General features: G+C 42.9%; 1 protein-coding gene across 1 annotated transcript in view; it reads left to right on the forward strand.

The window, feature by feature from the left end:
• Positions 1-25,756, forward strand: part of MICALL2 (MICAL like 2) — a 43,880-nt gene that overhangs the window by 11,351 nt on the left and 6,773 nt on the right. Inside the window, exons 3-13 of the mRNA XM_077274796.1 lie at positions 5,387-5,435; positions 6,821-6,962; positions 12,950-13,104; positions 13,306-13,427; positions 13,536-14,570; positions 16,454-16,704; positions 16,895-16,988; positions 18,509-18,669; positions 22,295-22,471; positions 25,114-25,169; positions 25,408-25,531. Of these exons, the coding sequence (XP_077130911.1) occupies positions 5,387-5,435; positions 6,821-6,962; positions 12,950-13,104; positions 13,306-13,427; positions 13,536-14,570; positions 16,454-16,704; positions 16,895-16,988; positions 18,509-18,669; positions 22,295-22,471; positions 25,114-25,169; positions 25,408-25,531 (2,366 nt within the window). The remainder of the gene's footprint in view (positions 1-5,386; positions 5,436-6,820; positions 6,963-12,949; positions 13,105-13,305; positions 13,428-13,535; positions 14,571-16,453; positions 16,705-16,894; positions 16,989-18,508; positions 18,670-22,294; positions 22,472-25,113; positions 25,170-25,407; positions 25,532-25,756) is intronic.

Here is a 25,756-nt window from a genome sequence, read left to right on the forward strand (position 1 = left end):
TCAGAAATGGTGCAAACAAGAGACCCGTGGAGGAGAACATTTTGTCTGGTACAATATAGACCCGCCAGTTTTTTGGGAGCTCGGAGAGCAGGTCTGTTTGTAGTCAAATCCTGACCCCCAAATCCAAGAGACCTTGGCCCTACGTGGGAGGTGGCTACCAACAAGCCAGTCCGCCCTGGCCAGGACATTGAGCTGGAGAAGGAAGGCTTAGCCACAACTTTGACATACTATCAATTCCTGATATTTTGGGGCTGTTAACATTTTTGAGACATTCTCTGATGTCTTGGGGTCAAAATGGAGCCGCGTTTCCATAAACCCCACCCAACAAATGGGTAGTTCTGGGTGGTATTGAGGTTGGTCACAGGTACGACCGGCGGTTACGTCCCTTTCCAGATCTCAGTTGGCCGTCGGTGAATGGAAACATGGAATTATCTTATGCAGCCCATATCGCCCAATCACCTGACAGCTTTCATTGCAGAAGAGCTATATATGAAATGAAAGCTGTGATGTGATTGGTTGCAACAAAGACTTAATGTTTTTAGGCTGATTTTATACATTTTTGTACGGCTAAGACTCCTGTTTATGACAGAGAAATGTTAAGCGGCCATCAAAACATTCTGTCGAGTGTTTAGAATCCTTTAAGTACTTTTGACGTATGTGCCGCAAGCTTTTCTGGTGCTTGCCACAAGTGGGCGCTGTGAAACTGATTGTCCAGGATTAGAAAAGCATGGCTGCTTTCTACAACCACAGCGCCTCACTTGTCGATAGGTTGTGCGCGGTATTGCATCTCTGATCCGTTCACTTCAGGAGAGGTGTAATACATGACACAGCCATCATCGGGAGTGGCGCTGATTCTGGATGAAAGCAGCCATTATTCTGTACGACCATGTTCTCTGCTCAAAACCCAAGTAATGTGAGAGAGACTGGTTGCAAGGGATATGGTTCCTGACGACACTACTTAATATATGGTGGTTGTTAGGTAAAATATCCATAGCAACCAAGCTGTTTAGCTCCGAGCTGGAACATGGCTGATATTCCAGTGGTGTCAGCTGTGATCGTAGTCAGTACGCTCGGCATGATGCTAACCAGATGTTGTACACACATGTGGCGGCTGAGTCATTTACCCTTTAAATAGTTTGTGGTAACGAGGGGTCATTGGCCTGGGACGGTCGACTCGTGACCGCGCCAAGAAGGTGGAATCTGTGGTTAGTGACATATACCGCATTTATAGAGCGCCTGCCAGCAGTGATGTGGCACGGATGAGTCAACAATATTTTTTTTTTCCTAAGAAACCATTACTTTCCTACAAAAAAATGAATATTTCAGAATAAATATTCCATCCTATTTGTGTTTTTTTTTTTTTTTTTTTTTCCCATTCTAGAATATTTTTTCAAAATATTTGATTAAATGTTTGGCAAATACTATATATATACTGTTTTAATTTCTCACCATTTTCGTATTCTTTGATTGCCCCAAAATGTCATTATTTACCACCAATATGTTGTAATCATCCATCTATAACTTGTGTATAATATGTGCAAACTGTAAAGCGCTGCAGAATATGTTAGCGCTATATAAAAATAAAGATTATTATTATTATAACATACAGAGGTAAATTTAAAGGGGTTGTCTCATCAGAGATGGCTCCTTGGGCGAACAGCTGATTAGCCCAATGCCGCTTTTGGCAAAAAGTTTTTTTTTTCCCCTGTAGCTAATCAACCAATGGGAAATGTAGTACTACATTGCAAAAAATTAGATGAATGGTTATCTTGGTTAAAAAAAAAAAAAAAAAGCCTTTCAGTCTAAGTATGATAAGAGGCTTCTCTTTCTGAGTGACTATCTGTTCTGGCTCGGAGACGGGAGGGTTGACTAGTCGCGATCTCTCCACTGTGTTTGACGTCCTATCCATATAGTGTCAGTCATTGCCTGCAATGTATAATGGACTTTTTAATGCAAGGAGACCATGACTGGTCACTCATCAGTTGCTTAGTAAGAAGTTTTTAGTAGACTTTTGAATGTGGAAACGTCTGCCTAGTTGCAGGCTGTTAGACGTCCCCTGAGGAAGCATCCGGCTGCGAAACGTGTTTTAATCTCCCAGTTCCAATATGGGTGAAACGTTTTTAGTGGTGTTACTCATCACTACATTTGGATTCGAGCTACAGATAGGTGACTTGATTTAGAGTTAATGGTGCTTCATATATCACAGGAGAATTCCATTTACGGTATCCATTACTACTGTTTTGATAGGGTATAATGGTGTGGTACTATAATGGTTTAGCAGTTGTATATTGTGAAAATTTTTTTACAGATTAATTGTGATTCTGAGATTGTTTTAAATATTAATTGATAATAAAGTGGATTATTTTTCCATTGATTTTAGTGGTTATTGACTATTTTGTTTTGCAGCGTACCCAAGTCACATGCTGATCATAGCTCAGCTGCAATACCAGACACAGTCTATGGATAAACGTGGCGCTGTTACTGGTAACAAAAAAAAAATAAAATCCTAGAAATCCTGCAGAGAACTCAGGGATAAACCTGCTGTTGAAGGGTGGAGATTATGGTATAGAATGGTGGAAAGCAATATTGGTGTCCTAGTGAAGGCAAGGCAGAGGGGGAGAGGCTCCTGCTGCAGCCAGTTGTCTTACAGCCAGACACAATAAAGTAAGGAGAAGGAGGAGGAGGACCTGGCTTACTTCCTGGGACACACAGTGGAGATTTCCATGTCTTTGTTTTATTTTAATTTTCATGAAATAGGTTAAAAGCAAGTGAGAAAGTCAAGAAAATGACTGAGGTTTTATTTATTTTTTTGTGTTCTTTTTAATGTGCGCGGCTTATTATCGTCCCATTGTTGCATTGTTTTCGTGTCCTGTTTCATTAGCGAGGAGATCTTTATCTGTGCACTGTGGTCCTCTCCTCTCACAGCTGGGTCCTGTCACTCCGGCATGGGGCGCTGTCATTGTGCGCCGGTTTACAGGAAGCACCTGGATTGATGATAAAGGTTAGTTCAGGATGTGACTGCGTCCACAGCAGGTTGTCTGGTCTAACAATCCCAGCATGGAGAGAGGGATGGGGACATCTATATGACCTGACGGGGACGCCTAATCATTCATCTTGTCATCACCACTGGTGTCTATCTTTATGTTACTGATTTAATGGACTGGGAAAGTATTGCTGGGAAATGTATAGGAAGGAGGCCCGAGATCTAGAGCTGGTGCTATCTGGTGGAAGAGCCGGTCCTACGCTATGGAAAGCTGCTCATAGATGGTAGGATGTGTATTAGTGATGCATGCACGTGCCACCGCACTGTTCCTACAGGAGGGCTAATAATAAGATACATATGTAATAACATTTGCCCCAACGTCCTGAGCATCTGATGTGCATGTGGTGTCCTGATTGTCACCCATCAGCAGCAAGAAAAGGATCAGGCATGTGCAATGTCCACATGTCCATGATCTCAGGAGAGATTAGCCGCTGTGAGCGGCGTCTGGCAGTGCTTCTCCCATGCACGCTCGGCCAAGAAGAGGGTGCACGTAGATTGCAGATCTGCAAGAAATGGCTTGTATGGCCCACAGCTATCTAACGTGTATTGCCAGCTCAAAGTTTTGTTAGTTTGTGGTTTCATTTTTATTTTCTTTTTATCCTTTGTTTCTTTTATTGTTTTTCTTTCATTCTCACTTTTTTTTTTCTTTCTTTCTTTCTTTTTCTTTTTCTGTTTCTACCTTTCTTTCTTTTGCCTTCATTCTCTTTTGTTCATTTTCTTTCTTTCTTTCTTTCTTTCTTTCTTTCTTTCTTTCTTTCTCTTTCTTTCTTTCTTTCTTTCTTTCTTTCTTTCTTTCTTTCTTTCTTTCTTTCTTTCTTTCTTTCTTTCTTTCTTTCTTTCTTTCTTTCTTTCTTTCTCTCTCACGCTCTCACGCTCTCCCTCTTTATTTTTCTCTCCCTCTTTATTTTTCTCTCCCTCTTTATTTTTCTCTCCCTCTTTCTTTTTCTCTCCCTCTTTCTTTTTCTCTCCCTCTTTCTTTTTCTCTCCCTCTCTCTTTTTTCTTTCTCTCCCTCTTTCTTTTTCTTTCTTTCTTTCTCTCTTTCTCTCCCTCTTCTTTTTTTATTCCCTGGTAGCAAGGGATTTTAATCTAGTTGTCCCATCCCCTTTGATATTGCATTCTCTTCTGTCCTGTGTTGCAGAGCCTGGAACAATAATACGGAGGGTCATTTTGGTCTTTGTGGGGTCTTCTGTCCTCTGTATGCTTCAGTTTGTTCCTGCCTGTGTTGTATACCACCTGATTTATACTGGATATACTTCTTTTATGTTTTATTTATAAATAAATTAATAATAAAATCCCTCTGTATGAGGGTAAAGTGGCTTTCATGCCGCGCCTGTTCTCTTAATGCAATCTTTCTCCAGATCCCTGATCCCCTTCCGTTACCCCTCTGATGTAGACCATCCTTTGAGAACGTGAAGCCGCTCATGGAATAGTATTACGTGAGACTTTCGCTGGGCCGTTCTCTTCTCCGGAAAGTTTTGTTTTTACATGTTTCATAAACAAACATGAACGGGCGAATCCGACAAGGCAAGAATGTGACAAGACGTTCTTCAGGAGCCTGCCTTCACTTTGGCTTTGTGTTATGCTATATGTATCTTTTCTGCGTGTGCCGATGTGTTCAGGATTGTTTGATGCCGCCGCGGTTCTTGGAACGTAACCGACAAACCGATATCACCTGCGGGTTGTTGTGCTCGGCCCTGTTCACATAACAACCCTGCCTGCCTCGACAGCTCTGCTAATGGGGAGCAGATCGGCGTCCATCAGATAAACTGATCAAGGAACCTTTAAAGTCCATGATGGACCATATTATACATGGTACCTGCAACTGGAGCTGCCCACTGAAGGGACTATGCCAAATAAAATGGGGCCCCGAACAAACATATTGGATGTGTTCTATCATGCAGGTTCATCTTGGTTGATCAGGCATGGGAAGTGGACACTACTGTCCGCACAAGGTGACTGTTCACACCAAGCACAGGCGCTCGGTGCACCCTCGGTGTGGTCGAACCGTTCAGGGCGCCTTCTCACCTACTTGTTTGCCTTCTATCTCAACCCTTCCTAGCTCCCGTAAAGCCAAAGGAAGAGGATGGCAGAGATAAATGAAAAACAAGTCGTTTGGGCATGCTAAGGGTGCACCGAGAGCCTGAGCTTGGTTTGAACAGTCATATTTCCCTTTTAATACATCTGACCTCAGATATTTGGAAACCTCCGCCATCCCCTATAGACCTTAGAGCAGGCTCATTTTTGTAAAATACAACTACAAGTAAAAAAATCCTGTATGAAATAGTTGGTATGTAGGAAAAATAACATTTTTTTGATCCAAACGTTTATTTGTATTTTTGCAGAAATTTCAACTCTCTTAGCAAGGAGAATATCTATGAGAACAATCACTTGGTAAGTTTATATTATTTTTTTTCATGCTCTGCGACATTTCTGGCTTACATACAGACACCAGTGTGCAATCATCCTATCGTTATGTTTGTTGGATACGTGTCTCACAATATTGCAATATCACACGTTATGTCAGTTCTTGACATTGGTGACGTTTCATTTCAATGTCCAAATGTATTAATTTGTATATTGAGTCCTCTACATACTTATATGTATATGTTAGCGGACTCAATACACAAATAAATACATCTGGAAATTGAAATGAAACATCACCATTGCCAAAAACGGGCATAACGTCTGATATTGCAATATTGTGAGACACGTATCCCCCTTGTGGACTGATCTTTTATTCTCAAAATTCCTGGAGTAAAATCTGTAATTGGTGAAGACAGAATTTCCCATTACTGAGATCGGAGATGACAGTTGGTGCTTATAAAATTCTATGGAGAACTTGCAGCAGAATGTCTGTTTCTACTTCTATCTTCCCCCCCTACATAATATCACCATCTCCTATCTCTGTAATGGGGAAATCTGTCTTATCTCTAATATAATAGGAGTAGTTAGTTTCTCAAAACTGTTCCAGTTTTTCATTTTAAAAACAATTACTAATTTTAATTTTTTGGGGGGATTGTCTGAGATTAGAGAAACCATGGTTTATTTGTTCCAAAAACAGCACCACTCCAGTCCACAGGTCATCTGTGGAACTGCAACTAAGCCCCATTCACTTTAATGCCTTATCAGCAACCCCCCCCCCCCCACACGGCAGGCGCTGTATGTGTTATACAGCCGCCATTCACTGTAACGGCAGCAGACAGAGCTACCTCCGTTCACTGCTGACTGGCCATTTAAATGCCGCTGTCAATCTGTCAAAAAGATGGTGACCCATCCAAAAGCGGCAGCAAAAAAAAAGGAGTTAATAGATCGGAGCTGCAATACCATACATGGACCGGTGGGGCGCTCTTTCTGGAAGACTGCAGTCATGTTTTTCTAATTTTTGTCCACCTCTTAAAATGTAAATAAAATATAATTGCTGCTGCTTTTCTTATGACCAATTTTGGGTGGAAATCCTCTATAACGGGCAGTTTATATTGAATGAGGTTGTGATGGGGTATGAGTATACTCGATTCTTAGGACAGGGATAACGTCCCTTGGAGACTCGTCTTTTACTAATATGTACAGATAAGCAATCTTATTTGCATATATGTTAATGACTAATTTATGCAGCGGAACAGGTAAGGTGGCACTTCGCTGCTGATGGCGACGTTCTTGGACAATGTCTTTACACAGCGGGCTCTTGGAGGTCCGGTCTCTTAACGTGAGGCCCAGTAATGCTGCGCTCATTGATATAATGTCTCCCGTGGGTCCCTTGTTATCCCCCAATGTTACAGGCTTTCCGTGTGGCTGAGGAACAGCTTGGGATTCCTGCGCTCCTGGATGCAGAAGATATGGTCCAACTCAAGGTGCCCGACCGACTGAGCATCCTGACTTACGTGTCCCAGTACTATAACTACTTCCATGGACGCTCGCCTAGTGAGTAACCCGCTTTAGTATCATTCCATGTGTCGGGGATGTAGCTTTTGGGAGGTGCGGAGGTAGCCATCACATATGGGCTCTTGGTTCCTTGGGGTGGAGAAATGGCCCCTCTGCAGTATCAAAAATCGCATGGTGGCTCGGAGCCAGATTCTGCATTAGGAGCTTATGGTTATATTTCCTGTTACGTCTTTATTTGCCTAAAGACAAATGCCGTAGGATAGGTAGAAAAAAAAAGGCACAACTTACCCGATGAATTCCTTGTCGCTTCAACGCCGGTGATCTTTGGCTTTTTCCACTGCAGCGTTCAAGTGACGGCACAAAATGACATATAGCTTTTGTTCTTCTTCTACCATTGGTCTACACAACTCCATCTTTAGACGTATGCTCTCCCCATAGGGTAGGTGCTAACTTGCTGATCGGTAGGGGTCAGACCTCTAGGACTCCCACCAATTCTGGGAACAGGGCTAATTGGAGTGGAGGTCGGCCATGTGCGCCTCTGCTTCATTCATTCTCTGTGGGGTGGCCAAGTACAGCCCTTAACCTTTTTTGGGTAGCCTCTTAGAAAATGAATGGAGCCAAGGAGCACATGGCCGACCCCGTCCTCTGGATTGGGGATTGGACCCCCCACGGATAAGCAAGTTATTACCTATCCTGTAGAGAGAGGATAACTTCTAGTAGTGCTCTTGTTTCACCATCTCTCCAGTCAACATTTGACCAATGTTCCCATAGATCTATAGAAGCGAAAAGAGTTGTCCACCACCCCATTCACCCTGGACCCTTATTCTCATGATCAACCTGGGTCCCAGCAATCGGACTGTCACCGATCATACATGTATTACCTGTCCTGGGTTAACTACAGCAATTGTCTAACTTTCAGGATAGATTATTAAGGTTTTACTAGTGGGCTTTAACCTCCTGGACCACCATGATCTGGAGAATGGCAGTTATTGTCCTTCACTACATGGTGACCTCACTTTGCGTTTAGCTATATTTAGCTACTGCTTCTCAGCTCTTTCCATCTGATTTCCCCATTGGGTTCTGCTACATAAACTCCATAAAAAGTTGCTTTCGACTTTAGCCTGTGACCCGAGTTGCGTGACCCATGTGGCCATAAAGTACCGTAAAGGGACAACCAATGCAACAAATGTATTGTGGTGTGTGAAAAGTGTCATTAATTGGCCAAAACCTGACCCCTTGTAATTTCTGTCTTATATCATCTGCTGTTTTTGTTGTTATTTATATGAAATTGTTGTTAATATAGGAAAATCCCTTGTGTTGTCTTCTTCTGATGGGGCAGGAGGCGTATCGTGGTGTTTTTATGATGTGTTTGAGGCTGTTTTCGGAGAAGGAGGCAGTGCTGCTCCCCCTCCTCTGTGGGAAAGCCCTCTTTAGTGAAAAAGGAATGAAAAGGATCAGTCTCCCGAGAGGATTGTTCAAAATGTTTTCAATTGTGCTCCTCATATGAGGGTGAAACTTCTTTCCACTCGCAAGCGATGTGGAATGTGCCCTGATGGTAGGACCTCTGCCCCGGCTCCTTGCTTCTATACATAGAGTGTTAAAAACCTCAAGTAGTTACACGATATTGAAACCTCAAAAACATTGAGATAGAAACAAAAAAACAATAAAACTATATTTTCCTGTACAATTAAGTTTCAACTAAAGGGAGCCTATTGCAGGATTTCATCAACCAAGCCATTTAGATGCACATATAGGTCTTTCAAAGACAAGTCCAGCAATACCTTTACATGGCCAGTCCGTTCCTCCGTTACTGAGAAATCAGTGTTTGAATTGATATGCAAATGAGGCTGAAGAGCTATGGTAGATCTGAAGCCTCTGTCACTCCAGCTCTATTCCCCACCCGTTGCCGCTTCCTTCTTGACTGATGACTCCTTTTCCTGAAGTCACACAGCACAGAGACTGTCAGTTATGCAGGAGAAGGCGGCGCTGGGAATAGAGCTGGAGTGACAGAGTCTTCAGATCTACCATAGCGCTTCAGCCTCATTTGCATATCTATTAAAATGCTGATTTCTCAGTAACGGAGGAACGGACCGGCTATGTAAAAGTATTGCTGGACTTGTCTTTGAAAGAGGTACATGTGCATCTAAATAGGGGGATAAATCTTGCTGACAGATTTATTCTAAGCCCACAAGTTGCCCCTTTTCTGTCCTAGTAATAGCCATTTAGTTAGCTGTTGACCAACATGGACACCGTTACAGCTCCTCCTAGTTTTGTCATTCAGCTTTATGGACTCAAATGGTCAATACCTGCTCGAAACACTGTATAAGTTGGCATATGTTGGTGCAGGGTGGTAGTAATTGTGACTATTTGGGTGATTTGGAGTAATAAAGTTCTGAATGGACCTTGTATCCTGATCCTACAGACCCCCATACGCATTATATATCTCTCCCAGCTCCTCCATACCCAGGAGCGGTCAGCTCTGCCTAGCGCTTTTGTGTTCTTCATGAGAAAGTCGCTACCAGACTTCCATCGTAGCAGCCTATCTCTTATCTCGAATTTACACAAGTTTGATCCTTTTCTCCCCGAAATCATCTGTCCAGAGAGAGATAAGCCGGTCCTGCCGTTATCAGCGGGATGTACCTACTTTAGTGTAATGTGTATGGGGGTCTTCCGACCCCTAGTCAACTCATAATGTCAGTAAAGTGTTCATTTTTCAAGTAGCGCCACCACAGGCGAATTGAAGTATTACACAAGAGTTTATTGAAATAAATGTTGTGAATGTGAAAGGCACAAATGTGCCAAGTCCTCCGCAGCAAAAGACTCCATTGTAGGTGATATCTGCTTCGCGCAACAAAAACGTAGGACCTGAATGAAGGACCCCCATCATCAACTTTGAGTTTCCTAATGGGGAATTTGAGTCTAAGATTTCTATACACACCCTTTTGAGCTTTTACACTTTTGCCAAAGGGCTCCTAGCTAACTCCATCCAATGTTTTTCTTAAAGCTGCTGGAACGTGAATTAGAGGTCATCCATGAGCGGTTTCGCGATAAATTGCTGCAGTTACAATGTAGGTTATGGGTCTTTAACTCAAGAACATAAACAATAGAGAAATTCAGGACATGCAGTAACCCGGCAGAGCTGGAAAGTGAAACCAGCTTTACCGTCCACCCAGTGTGATTTAATTATCCTTGGAAAAGTCCCCGAAGTGCACAATAGTTTCACTCCCAGTTATGGGAAATATCTGGCTCTGATGATAAATGGCCACCATGCCGCTCTCATGCCCATGAGCTGTTGGCTCGAGGCTCCTTTGGCCGACAGCTATTCCTCCTCACTTCCCTGTGGACTCCATTCTGCCAAGCATGACGGTGTTTTCACCGGGGTTGGAGAAAAGTCACTGCCAGACTCTGTGGATGAAAAGTTGCCACCAATAAACATAGGGTTGGGCATGCTGATCCTTCTTTCCTTGACATTGGCCACTGGGGAAGATTGGAGACCCAACTATACACGTTAGATTGTAGAGGGTTAATGCGAATTACAGCCAATATGGGTGACTTTTTGATATGTTATAGTCTTTTTTTTGTAAGTTTTGATCGTTGGTGGTCCATATTCTGAATCGATCTCTCAAATAAAAGGTCAAAAACATTCAGCTTATCCTTGAACAGAGCGGTGTACCAGCTCTATGTGCATCTGAACACCGCACTCAGAAATGGTCTGAACGCTTCTGTCTCAGGACCAGAATCCCCCACTGATCAACACTAATAAACGGGTTAGAACATATAAGAAAAAAAATGTTTAGTTACCCATTGGCCTGTTCTAGTCTATTAAAAGGCATTTAACCTGGCTATTTACGCACAACAGCAAGCCATCGGCTGCTCAGCTAATTCTTCTAACTTTGCCATGGACATACTCTCTGCTGCAGTGGCAGCAGCTTTGGGATATTTCACTGCAGAAGAGTCTCTCTTTCGACTGTTCTTCAATAAACTATATAGATATAAACCTAAAAGAAGCGTTCTAATCTTCTGTCTCCAGGAGCACACCGCTCCTCTGCCTCCTGCTTGCTGGGGGTAGTGCTCTCTTTAAATATGAGAGCTCTAACATGCTGCAAGCAGAAGCCACTTTGCCTCTGCAGCATAGGTGAAGCACAGCGGTAACTGAAGCTGGCTTGGATCCAGCAATCCGTCTACCTTCACAGCGGTGCTTGGAGATTGGAATGGAGACTGAGGGCGTTGTGCTCCTTGTCTAGATAACCGGCCTCTCTGATAATGCAACTTGGCGTTTAAGCGAGGCAACAAACTTTAAAATTAAAAATCCCTCAGTTCTTGAAAGTGGAGAGGATTTTTTTTAAAGAGGTAAATTGAAAAATTGCTTGTTTTGCAATTTTAACGATTTTAAGATAATCCATTGAAATCTTGACACCCCAGGAAAATGTGATGATTATGGTTTGTGCATACATCTTTTTCAGGCAGTTTCACTCCAAAATCCCCCTGAAAAAGCACCTAGGAAACACTCAAAAGGATAAACATATGTATTTCGATATAAAGACGACTTGCTGTTGTCCTTTGAGCGTCTTTTTGAGGTTTCCAAAGATGCCAAGCTGTTAATAGCAGTGAGCGGAGCATTCCCCAGGGATTTTACGCTCTATCCTTTACAATACAAGTCAACGGAAAGGCTCAAAAGAAGTCTGGTCGTCACTATTAAGTGTGTTTCCATCGTTTTTTGGGGGAAAGGATACTACTTACTTCATTGTTCTATGGAGTTTAGAACAAAGTCCAAAAAGTGCTGTAAAAAACACATGAAAAAAGAGGCTGAAAAATCGCTCCGAAAACCCCTAAAAGTGTTACAAACGACGCTTGGGGGTATTTTCGCTGGTATTTTCTGAAGCGTCTTCCTCTTCAAAAACTGCATGAGTTCGAAAAGACGCAATATTCACTTACCCCAAAACTATTTTGAAGAGTCCCAAAAAGTTGCACAGAAATCATTGCAGGATTTACCAAATTTGCCGTGTTTTTGGCTGCTATGTTTGCACTTGATTTTCTTCTGAATCGAGCTCGGGATTAAGGTGTGTTCATCAAATATTTCCTGAGTAAATACACAAGCTGTTTATATAGGAGTTGGCTGCCGTTCTGCCCTGAATCCGCCATGGAGGTGGCTTCAGCGGGTTCTGCTTAGGCTTTCCAGCAGGAGGAAAAGTTGTTTCTAAATGTGTTCCTTCTGTTACTTGTTTGCCCGGTAATGAAGGAAACAACATGGGTATTGTTTAGCTACAGTCTGTAGGAAAGTCTCCTTGTGCGGTGTGATTTCATTATCCTCGTTAATGGATCGCTGGTTAGCACTGCATACATGAATACGCTCGCTGTGATTTCCGGCTGAATAATAGAATTCATCTGTAGGGAACATTAAAGGATCCTCATCTGCTGAAAAGATGCCAAAACCAACGTGATGCCTAAATACTCCAAGACGTAGGATCTGGGCCCCATTTATGTGACGATCAGGGACACTATCTCACTACCTCCTGTCATTCACGTTACATTCGATTTGTTATGTTATTCCCTTCTCATGGATCTGTGGGTCCCCTACTACTTATTTATTGGGTGCGTAGTGTGGGAAAGCAGGAGACTAACTGAGGATTGTGGAGTATCACATGAATTAATAACAGGGCTATTGTGCAGGTGTCCCATGGGATGGCTTTTAGGTGGCAAAAATAAGTTGACGTATGGGTGGGTTCATTTTCAACCAATTTGCTTCGGCACCCAACGACGGTACATTTTATTTAATTTCGAGCGCTGGTAGAGGGCGAAGGAGTAATCCAAAAATGGACTAGATGCGGAGGGGCAGTGCCAGCCCAGATCAGCCAGGAGATCAATGTGAGACCAGGGTGTGAGGAGGAGCAATGTGAGTTCTCATAAAAGTCAAAATCTGTTCGACCAGCCTTACTATCACTTGCCCATCCAACAAGAACCTTTTTTATGCTTTTTATAGCACTATAGGATTATTTGTGGTTAACGCTCTTCATCTTCTTTTCCAGTTGGAGGCATGGCAGGTGTGAAACGTCCACCTCCAGACACTATTGAGGAACCGGCCGGAAAGAAAGTAACCAATTATGTTCCTCAACCCACACCCATTACCAAATCGGCACATAAAGGCAGCCCAGCTGTTGTTGAGAATGCCCCAGTTAGAGCGGTAAGACCATATATGATTCAGATGCATCCCAGATCCTTCAGAACTTCACACCCTACTTCCAAAATCTGAGAAGGCCGATATCTAATGGATCATTTTGTGACTTCTCGATTCTTACCCTTGGTTCTGTTTGCTAGCATTCTCGTATTCCTTACTGGTTAAGCTTTGGTATTGACAAGCGTGTCTTCTTTTACTTTTCTTTAGGGCATTAGAGAGATGACTCCTAACAGCGCAGTAAACAGCATCTGTGCCATCTGCAGTGAACATGTCCACTTGGTTCAGAGACACATGGCCGATGGGAAGCTCTATCACAGGAATTGCTTCAGGTAGGTCTTGTTGACATACTGTGTCCATGGTAGCCGAGACTGTGCATCATCTGAAGGACCTCCGTTATATTTGGACATTAAATAAAATATTTTCAACCTTATTTTCAGGTGTAAACGGTGTTCAAGAACATTGCAGCAGGGCGGTTATAAAATAGGAGACTATCCGGGTACATTAGTCTGCACCAATCTCCATTGTAACAGTCCCTCCCCTACACCTACTAACGTTTCATTCACTGGACCAAATACGCCTATAGTAGCTTTTTCAGGAGTTAATCGGAGCAAACCTATTTCACCAAGTCAACCAAGCAGCTCCCCTCCCAGCAGATCTTGGAAAAGTACCACAAGTTCGTCTGTCCCAGAGCCAACTAACAGAACTGCTTCTGGCTTTGCCAACAAAAACACTACTGATGTCTCTAGTAAAACGGGAAAAGAGTCTGGATATAAGTCAACTTCTACTGTACAACCCACAGTCATTAAGGCTGTTCCTACTTCGCCAAACACAACCAAGCACGAATCCACAAACAGGACAGCACATGGCTTTTATGCTAGCCCAGAATCGAGAACCAATGTCTCTAGCCCATTGGGCCCAAACAAGGACAAGTTGGCTTCAAATATATCCAGCAGCCCAACAACTGGCTATTTACAGGCAAGCAAAGGGAACAAAGACATTAGTCACTCCTCTTCATCTAAGAAAGATGCCCCAAAAGATTTAGGACAGCCTGGTCAACAATCCAAAATCACTGGTGCCTCGGGAAATGTTATCACTGTATCTTCTCTGTCTAATGGAAAATGGTCTTCCTCAGCTGCTAAAGATGACAAAAGGGAACCAAATTCCTCCTCAAAGAGTTGGGTTTCATCAACCGCCAAAAATAAGGAAGCCCGTGAGAAGTTCTTTCAGTCAAGTCCTGTTGCATCAGAGCCAATAACCAACCAATCTTCGAATAGACAAGAATCTCCAAAAATATCTTTGTCCAACGGGCCTGTAGGATCGGTGGTTGTTCACCTAACACCGCGTACATCTGAGGTCAGCACTGAAAAAGATAAAGCTAGGAACTTTCTCTTAAAAAATATTCCAGGTACAACGCCAGCTAAGTCTTCTCAACCAGCAGACACTTCCAGCAGTATATCCACTCCTCCAAAAAGGTACGTGTTTGCTTGTAAGGTCATTGGACCTGTTGACTTCCTATTGTATTGTTTTTTAGACTATATTGTAATTTTGCTTGGTAGGAGAATTTTGTCTCTGTCGATAAGAGAGAAGTACATTGTAGAAATAACCAAAGACAGATGCTTGTTCGTCTGGTTTAAGACCCGTTACCAGGTCAGAAGTGGCAGCCAGTTTTAGCTCTTATTTTTATTCCTGCTGTTCCCCTGATTATTCAGAATTTTTTTCTTTTTTAAATGTGCCATATGGTTCCAGAACTTTGAGCTTTTTTTTTTTTTCTTTTAAACTCCGTGCCTAATTTTTATGATTTTTACAAGCTGGTGTGGCTCACAGGATCCTCGGGGGCGTGTCTTTACGCTGCTCTACATTATTACCTGGTAAGCCACGCCTCATTGTGAAGACCATAAAAAGCAGCACCAAATAAGTTGTCCCATATCTCTGGAACCATATGGTGCATTTAAAAAAAGAAAAAAGAATGCTCAGGGGGACAATGGGATTAAAATAAGAGCAGAAACTGAGCACTTCTTTTTTTGACCTGTTGACAGATTTTCTTTTAATGGATTTTCTGCGTTGGACATTCTCTTGTTGGAAGAATCCAATGACAATAGATAGGATAATCACAAAGTGTCTTCTGGCTGGAAATCCCAGCACTCAGCTAAAATCTGTGCGCAAGCCTTGACGTAAGGGATCAGTTTCCCGCTAGTGACACTAAAACGGAAATTAAGTATATCACACAGTGACCAATCAAAGTGAGTAGTCTGTGTAATGCAGAACAGGACATGTCCTCCAAGGAGGGAGAAGCTCTTTATAAATGCATATAGAAATAGAAAAGGAATGGCACTAGGTATTAAGTTCACAGCTGAGATATATCTGAGTTTCAGATTATCACCACTAGGTATGTGGACATGTGTGACCCGATTAAGATCCACTGCGGCATGCAGTAAGCAATAGCATTAGGGTGGTGCTCAACATGAGCAGCAATGTAAATCCATAGAATAAAAGACAAAAGAAGTGGCACTCACCCGATGATGCTGTACAAAAAATGTCCTTTATTCAGAGCATATGCTCACAGACATGTGATGGAGAGGCGGCTTGGTAAGGAGAGGAGTGCAAAGGGAGGCAAGAGGACAACGGCCGTTTCGCGCTTGCGCGCTTCCACGGGTCCAGGTATAAAGGACATTTTTTGTACAGCATCATCGGGTGAGTGCCACTTCTTTTGTCTTTTATTCTCTTTATAAATGCTGTTTACTCAGGCTGAGATAAGAGGATCCTAAAAACGAGATCCCCAACTAGGATTCCTACTAGGATATATGAAAATGGGTTTTCCAATCTGGACAATCCATTGTATATGGCAAGCTGTAAAGGCCAATTGTAGACCATGTAGTCACCAGGTGCAAACCCCTCCAGAGGGATCAAAGCCAGCATCATGTACCTGACAAATCCAAACAGATGCTAAGAAAATTGGGATTAGGGGTCTTCATCCCCAGTGACTGTTCTGTTTAGTAAGTCCGATGTGCCATCATGCACATATCATGCCACAAAGATGACCTCTCTCTAGGCCTACTAATTGGAAGAGGAGATGGGGATGACGGCAGGTAGGAGAAGGTTCGTAAGGCTCTGATCCAGCAGCGATGGAGTACCGGCGTGTCTGACTGACCAGGGTCCTGTTAGTTTTTTTTTGTTCATCTTTAGTCAGAAGTGATCTTGAAAAACATGTTTTAATGTTTGTCATCCCAATATAAGAGGTCCACTCTGACCGTTAACCAAGCAGCCATATACAGCCAGTGATGGCCTAGGTATGAACATATACTTAGGAGATGCCTCTGTGGTCACCGGCAATTTCTTTTTAACAATTATTTTCCAGGTCACCAGATCCACAGCCAAATATAACAGTGGTTTCTGCTCCCAAAACCGAACCTGAGAAACCTGTTCCGAAAGAAAGAAAAACTAAAGTGACAACATCCGTGTTAAGTCCCGAGCCTCCAAAAAGAACCCCATCACCGAGCATCAGCAAAGCTTCTGAAGCTCCTGTTCCAGCACCGCGTATACAACCAGCACAGCCTAGTGTGCCAAGTCCTGCCAGAGTCCCGAAGGTGGAGGAGTCTTCTTCAAAAAGTAGGTGTTCTTCTGTTACATGTATTTAATTGGAACTCCTTGCTGGAGAGCTTTGCCGAGAACATGTTGACAACTTGGCTTCATCTGCACATTCCTGCTCGGTGCTTTCCGTCCTCCCTTCTGTATCTGATTGCTCTGAAGTCCATACCAAAGAGGTTCAACTTTTACTTTCTCTTATTTCACGATTCAGCACAACATTCGGACAATAAAGTGTCAAAATCTGAAGCTCCTGAGGACTGGAGGTCAATGCTGAAGTCTGTGGACAAGAAACCCTTGGTCACACGGTAAGTTTCAGCAGGACGCTACTGAGGGGTTGAGGGGTCTTAAGGATAGACAAAGAGGCTTACTTTTTGCCTGAATTTGCGCCACTCTGCCTATGAGCTATTTCTTGATATTGTAATATCCACTTGAATTGCAGTACCAGATGCTTCTTATTGTCAAAAATGGGGCTATTTATGGAATGAAAAAGGACCCTGTTTTCTAACTCAGGTTACCCATTATCCATATTTTGGGTGCGTTGGTTTCATACCTTCTAACATTTACTTTTACAAAGTGGATGGCCCTATTGAGTGCAGTTCTAGGCAAATCAGAGACAGGATTTTAAAGTGTCTCACAAGTGGGGATTTTCATGAACTTTCCCATGGTGCCCCCCCTCCCCCCACAATGGTCCAACACTAGAATTACTTGGGAGATCTTTCATAAGTTCGTATAACTTTTTTGCTTACCAGTGAGTTTGGGTGGTACCGACGCACCATAAGGAGACCAGCTGAGTATAGAGACTTATTGGCAATGCTTCATGGGGGGGGGGAAACATTCATATTAGGACTCTATTAGAACTTTATCTCCAGTTCCACCTATCAAAGGTGATCACCCAATAAGTCAGTGATGACTCCATAACAAACTAGACACCATCTACAGACAATGTTTTGGGGGATGATTGCCCTTCATCAGTGCAGAGTAGAGGATTAAACATCCTTAATGCCGATTTCAAGGGACTGGCTTTCCTTAAAGAGACCAGCAGTGTACGGAAATGAATCAAGGGAAAAATATGCTAATTTATTCTCTTCTCCAATAGTTCTCCTTTAAAGGAATTTTCATCTTCATAGATAGGGATTGACATAGAGTTTTTGTAAAAACAAGCAGTTTTGGAACGCACCGTCTATTAAAATGTTTCTGTTCTTGAGATATTAGCACTTTTCTTTGCCTAGGTGACCGACCACCACATGGCCGAACATGCACAAATTCTCTCTCCTCTAATAAGCAGCACTTGCAAGACTTTCATTTTTTTTTTTCTTTAAAAAATCGGATGATTTTCATTTTTTTACCCCTATGGAGCCTTGCCAAGACTCCTTACACATCTGGCCTTCTTAAGGAGGGACATTCCCCCATAAAAGCTACTTCCAAATCCCCGAATTTCTGGAAGAATTCTTTCCCGTCTCGCTCTCCTATATGGGCGTCTTGGAATCCTTAAGATGTCTCTAAATAGAATCATTTACATGAATTACTGTGTCGCTGATTAACTCCAGGCTCCTTCCAAGCAAGTGTCGGCTTTAGGATGTTTGCATGGCTTAAGACAGATGTGTGTTTACAGCGTATGCCTGGGAAAAATCCTGGGACCGCTGACCCCGCTGGCTGCAGATCTGCCCCCTGCGTGCAGGAAAACACTTCATTACTAAGCCCCATTCATTCCTCTCCAGAGCGCGGAGATCACACACATCTTCCCCTGGTGTCATCACTGTATATAGGCTGCTTCTAACTGCAGACGTTTCTCCATACCTCGTAATGTCTCTTTTGTTCTTCCCAGTACTGTGCACGAGCCGAAGCCAACGACCAAGGAACCGGAGAGTACAACAACTCCCAAGAAACCAACAACTATCACCATCATCACTCCAAACCCTGCTGACAAAGAGAACAAGCCGGTTCAGCCGCCTGCGCCCATTACTACACCAAGCCCTGTAGTCACAGGTAAGAAACCCCAAACCTTATGGATAGGAGCAACACTACATTGGCACCGCTCATCTCTTCCGGCAGAGGCGGTCTGTAATGGATCATTCACCATTTTAGTAGGTTGGGGTTAAACGGCGGTTGGGCCCCTCATTCACCAGTTTCGTAGGTTGGGGTTAAACGGCGGTTGGGCCCCTCATTCACCAGTTTCGTAGGTTGGGGTTAAACGGCGACTGGGTCCCTCATTCACCAGTTTCGTAGGTTGGGGTTAAACGGCGACTGGGTCCCTGACACTGGTCACAAGTTCAAAGACCACATCGATGAGCAAGTTGTAAAAAGTCGGAATGAGTTGGACTTGCTTGTCGTGGTCGGGGCACCTTGTGAGCCCCCATTCTCTTGCGTTATCACACATAGAGATCTTTGGTGGCATGGTGTCGTGGCCAACGTAGTCGTGTAGCCCCAACCGAAGTCTACACATGTACGTCTAGAAGAACAGGGAAAATGTGCAGATTGTAGGCAGATCTTGCACCCAGGACCCCAGTGTCAGCCACCAAGTAACAAAGAGGGGGAAACATATCACTTTGATAACCTTTACCATTGAATGATATCAAAATTATTCGACTGTAGGTCCCATTGACTTGAATATCGATTAGAAAAACATGGCTGCTCCATTCCAAAAATAACGTCTCACTTGTACAATGCTTCGTGCCTGGTGCTGCGTTACCACTCATACCCTGCAGACAAGGGTGGAACTGATCATGGAGTAAAGTAGCCATGTTTTTCTAACCCTTTAAGTATTATTAGTGCTTTATATTCTATGTTTTTTTACTTGCTCCATTAGGTTCTCATGCGTGAAGCTTTTAAGCCTTTGTTCGACGGTATATAGGGAGGATTGCCCGATGTTATACCTTCGTGCGCCGCTGTGCAGACCTGCAGCCACTTATCTAAATTTCACAGTCTCACATTTCTTTTCTTTTTCTGTCCCTTTTGACTTCTTCTCATACCTAGCTGAGAATACAAACCGAGATCAGATCAGTTTTCCCTAATGAGCAGCGCCTGTGGTGAGCCGGCGGCGCGGACCTTCACACGGAGCGCCCCCGTCAGTGATATGTGATCTGTGCATGTCCCGTGTGCCGTGCTTTGACCCTTGCCTGTGTTTGCAGTTCAACCATGTCCTACATTTTCAAGATCTGTTCCAGGAGGCCCCATAGATTGATAAACCCCGTCTGTAGCATTGCTGACTGATCAGTATCACATGTTACGTCTGGAGAAGATTTAAAAGGATCTCTCCGTGGAGACAACGCTTTTTTTTTTTTTTCTAAAAGGACCTGTCAAAAGTGTCCAGTTTTTGCTCTAATTTAATCCCCCCCTTGCTTCCCTTGAACATTTTATATATATTTTTTCTAAATCCGCCATGTGATTCTAGAGATATGGGCTTTTTTATTTAGCGCTAATTTTTATTCTTTCTAAGGGGGCGTTGCTCACAGGTTCCTCGGGGGCGTGTATTTAGGCAGCTCTGCATAATTACCCTTAGACACACCCCCTTAGTAAAGGCCATGAAAAGGAGCATTCAATAAAAACGCCCATATCACTGGAACCATGTGGTGGATTAAAAAAAAAACACAAAACAAACAAACCCAAAACTACGGATTACTCAGGGCGGCTGCAAGAATAAAACAAGAGCAAAACTGGACACTTTTAATATATCGACAGGTTCTCTTTAAAGTTGCCCGCTAGTCATTCAGTCGATCACTATTGGCACCCCTGAGAAACATTTTGATTCTCCCCAGTAAAGCCGAGGCCAGCCAGGCATTTGGCCTACAGCGTCCCCTGCTGGGGAAAAGTAGTATTACACGAGGAATAATCATTGATGTCCTCCATGGGTCCGTTCCTGCTGATAGGCTCTCAATTCTGTCTTGCAGGGGGGGGGTCCTGAGCGAACTAGTGCCCTAATAGTGTGTAGACAAGGGTTGTCCGGAGGGATTGACCCAGATGGGGTATATGGATTGGCGTTGTCTTCACAAGAGACCCCCCACTTTTAAATCCACTATAACAATACTCATCCCGATCTTCCTGGTTCATAAATGCAATGCCAGTGCTACAGTGAAGACCGACACAAAAGAGTAAGTAGCTAGCAGGGTACACGGCTGGCAACCTGCTCGAACCATATAATGGCAATTTATAAGTGACCCTTCCACTTGTTAGACCTTGACACAGAAACAGGCTGAGACTTTGCATCGGAGCGCGGCCATTACTCCTACACTGCGGTCAGTCTCCCAGATCACTCCTGCGTGTGACGGCATGCTTCTCTTTTTACCTGGAAACCTGTTTTGACCCCGTTTTTGTTTTAGGATGGCTTTTGAAAGACATGACAGATGGCGTGTCTGTGCATGAGGGCGGCCATTATGAGTGTGACTCTGCGGGGGGGGGTTTATCTCTACACATCACAATGGAATATATCATATCTACACAGATGTATCAGAGTTGCTTATGCTACAGGACATTTTTCATTGCGACATGGTTTTATATATATATACCGTGTGTATGTATGTATGTGTGTATATATATATATATATATATATATATATATATATATATATATATATATATATATATATATATATATATATATATATATATATATATATATATTACTGTGTATATATATTCTTTGACTGCATGTGTTATGTTTGCATCACTACAAAGGGGGATCTTGGGGACTTAAAAAAAAAGTAAAGGGGTATTGTGGATTATAAAAGGAAAAAACAAGATACATTCTCGTTCCGTTAGAATTCTTTTTTGCCTTGCCAGTGTTTTGGGTTTTTTTTCTTTCTGATTATGTCACAGGACCTTGTCATGTCCACATTGGAAATTGCTTAATATTTGGTGGACCTCCTATAAATTATTGGGGTCCATCAAGTGCTGTTATCCATCCTGCGACGGATCCACCAGGGCATGGAGGCTTCTAGTCAAAATGGAAACCACTAAGCAAATCTATAAAAAAAAATAAAAAATTCCTAAAGGCCCCTATACACCTTAGAGTAAAGTTAGGCAAACCCGACAATAACGGTGACATCTGCCGGCGGTCTAATTTGTATGGGGGTCTTCCAAATCTTCCCTAGTAGATTGTGTGGAGGGAAGAGAAGGATCCGGCATGTTGGATTTCCAGTGGCTGATCCTTTGTCTTCCAGGAGATGACCACTGCATTAGGAGAGAAGGCTGTCTGCCGAACAATCCTTTAGCCGGCGGCTACTTAATGCGTATAGGCGGCCTTATCGCACGATGATGGCGTCGCTGGTTTTCACCTATTGAGACTGCATGACCAGCTCTAATCTCTGCCATTCTTGCTGCCTTTCATTGCCCCCATTAAAGTCAATGGGGTCCATCGATGACTGTTCCATTATAACCGGAAGTTGGACTCCTTTTCCCCTATGGTGACGTCATTTCTCCGGACATCAGGGGTTATTATTACAGGACATTGTTATGTGGATGATTTCTTGTTGGATTGAAATGATCTTGTTTTTTATCGTTTTTTTTAATTATAATTCCCCCCCCGAGTTCTTTCTTTGTATTATTTTAAGGTGATACATTTTGCATTTTCCATGATGTTCCTTTTTGTGAGTGATTTATCTCATTATCTGCCTAGAATCGGCTACAGTAGCGCCTGCCAAAAAGAAACTTCTAGTTGCCAAAATAGACCTGATCAATGATTGGCCCAAACCTGAGCAAAAGTGGCAAGATGGCCCTGCGACCCGTGACCCGGAGGTGCCCAGTTGGCGCTCACACTGGACATCCGACAAGACTCCTACAAATTACCCATCTGGTAAGGACGGAGTATACTGAGGGCTGGGGTGGGGAGTATTTTAGGAAAAACTAGTATATTCTAGCCCTAGAAACATAATGGATGTGTGACCCACCTCTCCTAGGCTCCAGAATGGTGGATTTACTCATTACTTCCATTATAGCAGGAGTATTTATTTATCAGCATAGTTTTTTATTTTATTTTATGCCTTTACATTTAGTGGTGCCTGTTCTTGTGCTGATACGAAGTACTGCCATATAGTGTGCTATACTATACAGTGACAAATTGTAAAAACTCCATACAGTCATCCATCTGATAAATATCTATTGTCTAAATAATGCTGCCATAAAAGGTCCATGGTGGTCTTAAGCCTATATAATGCTGCTATATGCAATCCATGGTGGTCTACGGTATAAATTAATACCGTTATACAAGATCTCTGGTCTAAATAATGCTGCTATATCAACTCCTTAGGGATCTATGGTCTAAATAATGCCGTTATACATGATCTGTGGTGGTGTTTGGTCTAAATAGTACCACTAGGCCAGATTTGTGGTGGTCTCTAGTATAAATAATGCTGCTATATCAGATCTTTGGGGTTCTAATACCGCTATACAAGATCTGTGGTGGTCTTTGGCATAAATAAGGCTGCTATATTAGATCCTTGGGAGTCTATGGTCTAAATAATACCGCTATACAAGATCTGTGGTGGCCTCTGGCATAAATAACGCTGCTATATTAGATCCTTGGGAGTCTATGGTCTAAATAATACCGCTATACAAGATGTTTGGTGGTCTCTGGTTTAAATAATGCTGCTATATCAGATCCTTGGGGATCTATAGTCTAAATAATACCGCCATACAAGATCTGTGGTGGTCTCTGGTTTAAATAATGCTGCTATATCAGATCCTTGGGGATCTATTGTCTAAATAATACCGCTATACGTGATCCGTGGTTGTGTTTGGGCTAAATAATACTGCTAGGCAAGAGCCGTGATGGTCTTTGGTCTAAGTAATGTCCATATACAAGATCCCTGGTGGGGTCTCTAACCTCAGTGGTGCCCCTTTCATCAGCACTGTTTGGCAGCACAATTCACACCCGTGTCTGGCCGCGTTTGTCACATAGGAGTTAATGTTATTTTTAACTTATAAATGAAGGTGACTTGCTGTAAAGTCCGGGGCTTGTGAGCCGGCGATCAGTAATGTGACCAGTTGCACAAGTCTCGCCTCGCCCATATGAGTCACGTTAACGACATGGGTGGTAGGAAGTCAGTACTGCCATCAGGTGAGCACCCGGGACGCCTCCTTCCCCAGAGCTAAACTTAGAGGCAGATTTTAATGTATCCGACTTTATTAAAGGGATTAAAGCTGAACGCTCCTAATGATCCAACAGTATGCAGCCATATAGAAGTGCGCCCCATCTCCCGTGCAGCTCAGTGTTCCGTGCTGGGGACGTCCTTACCATTAACCCTACTTCCTGCCTTTTAATCATTGCATCCGTTCGTCCTAGCGCAGACGTAGCAGAGCTCAAATTGTTTCTCAACTCGCAAATTGTGATACCAATGACCAGCGCCAATCCGGAGATAAGGTGGTACCGTAATACGGCGCAGAAATAAACCTGCCAAACAGTGCCCTAGCATAACCCCGCACAGCAGAAAACACTGTGGCCCGCATTCACCATTTTCAGGTTTTTTTCCAGTCCTTTATCTTTTTTTGTCTTGGAACCTTAGTTGCCATTTTTAGCACCAAATTCATCAAAATGGCGCACGTGGTTCATAAATTTGGTGTAAAGTTAAAAAAAAGTCTTTTTTTTTTTTTTTCCTGATTTGAACCTTTTTTTTTGCAACCTTTGGGGCCAAAAAGTCATCAAAAACTGCGCCAAATATTGGACGAAGTATACCAGGGGCGAGTGAAGTGGAGTTTGCTCCAAATTTTGAGATAAAAAAAAGTTTCAATTTATATATCAGGCGAAAACATCTGGAATTGTCTAAGTGCACCTACAAAGCGGAAAATAAAAAAACAAACAAACAGGCGAGCACTTAAAAAGGGCACAAATAGAATAATGAAACGGGCGCAAACAAAATAAGGTGCAAAACTAGACCAAAAAATAGGCGTTAAAGATAAATCGGGGCGTGTATGAACTAGAAAAAAAATGCATTAAAATCTGCCCCAAAAACTCATTAGGGGTATGTGCACACACAGACTTTTTTGGAACAGAAACTGAGCGGAAAGTCAAAGTTTTTGAGGAGTTTTCGAGCTTTGGAGGAAAATGTTGAGAATTTCTGCTCCAAAACTTTCTTGAAAAACTGTGTTTAAAGTATGTAGAACTATCGCCACGCTCAAGAAGATGGTTAATGATGAAGAAGAGATCAGCAGCAAGTCATCCGTTGTGAAACTACAACTCCCAGCATGTCCTGGGATGTAGTGCAAATGTGCTGCCTGAGTGGGGGCCCTTTTAAGCACTCACAATATAGGTGGGAAAATAGTGTGCCCCTTGTAAAAAAAAATAAATACAAAAATAAAAAAAATAAATGAAAATTTGGGGGAGGTTTGGAAACTTCCCTCCTATCACATCAAGAGGGTAAAGGTTATAGGTCATACACAGTAGGTCACATATGAAGGAAACATGTATACCTGCTTACTGATGGTCTCCCTTTCTTCCAGGTACAAAATCCAATCCAAGTCTGTCAGAAAACAACAATGTGGCGTCTCCTAACAAGGTTTGTCATATTCAGTGACCATTATTCCCCCCAACTATTGAAAGATTGTGGCGTAACCGGCTAATGGGGGCAGGAGAAAGCTGTGGCCCCTCGTCCCCATTACATAGAAAAGGGGAGCGGTGTGCTGGTGCCAAACTACCCAGTTCCTGCCATGGCACCTTGGGTCAAGTATTGGTGATGACACTATTAATAAGAATCTGCAGTCACTGATGGGAATCGCACCTCTGCTCCGTTGCAGACCCGGCCTGAATATATTCCAGAAGAGGAGATCCAGAGGCAGCTGCAGATCATCGAGCAGGAGCTGGATTATTTGGAGCAGCAGGGAGTGGATTTGGAGAAGCAGCTGCGTAGTTGTGATGGAGGTAACTTTTTTTTTTATAAGGATTGAGAATTTTAATTTTAAGCCTAAAACTTCTGGATCAATGAGTTTGTGGCATCTTATAGCCATAGTGAAGGCAATGGGGCAGACTACAATGGTTTCATCATGATGGAGGCATCGCGGGTCAGTGATAAATAAGGCATAAATAAAAAAAAAAAACCGCCATCCCACCATGATAGATGTCAGACCGAGCTGCCTGCCTATTTAC

This window comes from Ranitomeya variabilis, chromosome 7, assembly GCF_051348905.1.
Source record: "Ranitomeya variabilis isolate aRanVar5 chromosome 7, aRanVar5.hap1, whole genome shotgun sequence".
NCBI lineage: Eukaryota > Metazoa > Chordata > Amphibia > Anura > Dendrobatidae > Ranitomeya > Ranitomeya variabilis.